General features: G+C 51.0%; 1 protein-coding gene across 1 annotated transcript in view; it reads left to right on the forward strand.

Annotated features, from left to right (window-relative positions):
* PTSG_09998 (uncharacterized protein) overlaps positions 1-1,443 on the forward strand; it is a gene marked incomplete at both ends in the record, with an annotated part of 2,544 nt that extends 1,101 nt beyond the window's left edge. The window contains 3 exons of the mRNA XM_004988854.1: positions 1-52; positions 290-341; positions 1,059-1,443. The exon at positions 1-52 is cut by the window's left edge and continues 13 nt beyond it. Coding sequence (XP_004988911.1) covers positions 1-52; positions 290-341; positions 1,059-1,443 — 489 coding nt within the window. The remainder of the gene's footprint in view (positions 53-289; positions 342-1,058) is intronic.
* Positions 1,444-1,477: the final 34 nt, after the last annotated feature.

The following is a 1,477-nucleotide window of genomic DNA, read 5'->3' on the forward strand; positions in this document are numbered from 1 at the left end:
CCAGACGTCAAAGAAGCGGTATCGACCGAGGAAGACGAGTATGTGTTTGAACGTACTTCTGGCTGTTGACATCACTGTTCCAGTGTCAATGCTTTCACTTTCCTCGCCTTTGCTCTGTTCACCATTGCTTTGTGTGTGTGTGTGTGTGTGTGTGTGTGTGTGTGTGTGTGTGTGTGCGTGTGTGTGTGCGTGTGTGCGTGTGTGTGCTTGCGTATGTGTGTACCCGTCGTGTTGATAAGTACATAGGCGACAGCGTTACACGTAACACTTCATTTTGCAAGCTTAACAGACCCTCGCAAGGCGCTTGATAACAATGCATCAGCAGCCTCAAGCAGGTGCAGGTCAGGTGTCTTGGAGAGCATGGCACTTGTTGAGAGTCAGTGAGTTTCTGTTTTGTGTTGAGTCCTTCCGAATTTGCATTCTCGTGTGGTTTTGTCTTGTTTGCCAATGTTGTAAGTTCATGGTGGTGGTGCTGTTGTTGGAGACTTGTGTGTACTGTGTGTGTTGTGTGCTGTGTGTGTGCTGTGTGTTGTGTGGGAGATTGGCTTGGCAAGAGAGAGTTGTGTGTGTTTACTTGAGTTGTGAAGCAAACAAGGATGTAGGATGAATGAACACTCCAACAGAAAGAAACAGAGCAGAAGACAAGAATTGTCGACAACGCAAAGTGGTGACGTGGCAGTGTTTGTTGAGAGTTGTGTGGTTATGTGGTGTGTTATGCAAGAGCATGTAGTGTGTGTTTACTTGAGTTGGGAAAGCAAAACAAGGATGTAGGATGAAATGAACACTCCAAACAGAAAGAAACAGAGCAGAAGACAAGAATTGTCGACAACGCAAAGTGGTGACGTGGCAGTGTTTGTTGAGAGTTGTGTGGTTATGTGGTGTGTTATGCAAGAGCATGTAACATCGAGCAACCACACAAGCTAAACACTGCACGTGCAACAGGTTGGAGGGAAATCACGTGAACATTCCAGAACACAAGAGAGGTGAATGCAAATTTGTGGTGTCGTGAAGAAGGGAGGTCAATGATGACTCAGCAGACAGGACTTGCCTATCAACAGTCAACAGCAGCTCCAGCCACGCGCCCTTGGCGGCTCCGTCTGGGACCAGCTGCTGCTGTCCGAGACCCTCGGCGATAAGGGCACCTCTGGTGGCTCAACCACCACGTGTCACGTTGCCACCAGCGCTGCTGGTACGGGGGAGAAGACATCAGCAGTGGGTGGTCATCCACCAGACATCGCTGCTGGCAGTGTTGCCACGTCAGCTGAGCCAGCCACCGTCAAGGAGGCGCTTGCCTCGCCAGACTCTGAGGAGTGGCGCCAAGCCATCCTGGACGAGTTTGCGGCAATGCAGGCCAATGACGTCTACGACGTCGTGCCTCGCGCTGACCTTCCCAAGGGCCACAAGCTGCTCCGCAGCATGGTCATCTTTCGAGAAGAAGCGTGACGACCAGGGCAAGGTGATCAAGTACAAGGCGCGC

Source organism: Salpingoeca rosetta (assembly GCF_000188695.1).
Source record: "Salpingoeca rosetta unplaced genomic scaffold supercont1.32, whole genome shotgun sequence".
Lineage (NCBI taxonomy): Eukaryota > Choanoflagellata > Craspedida > Salpingoecidae > Salpingoeca > Salpingoeca rosetta.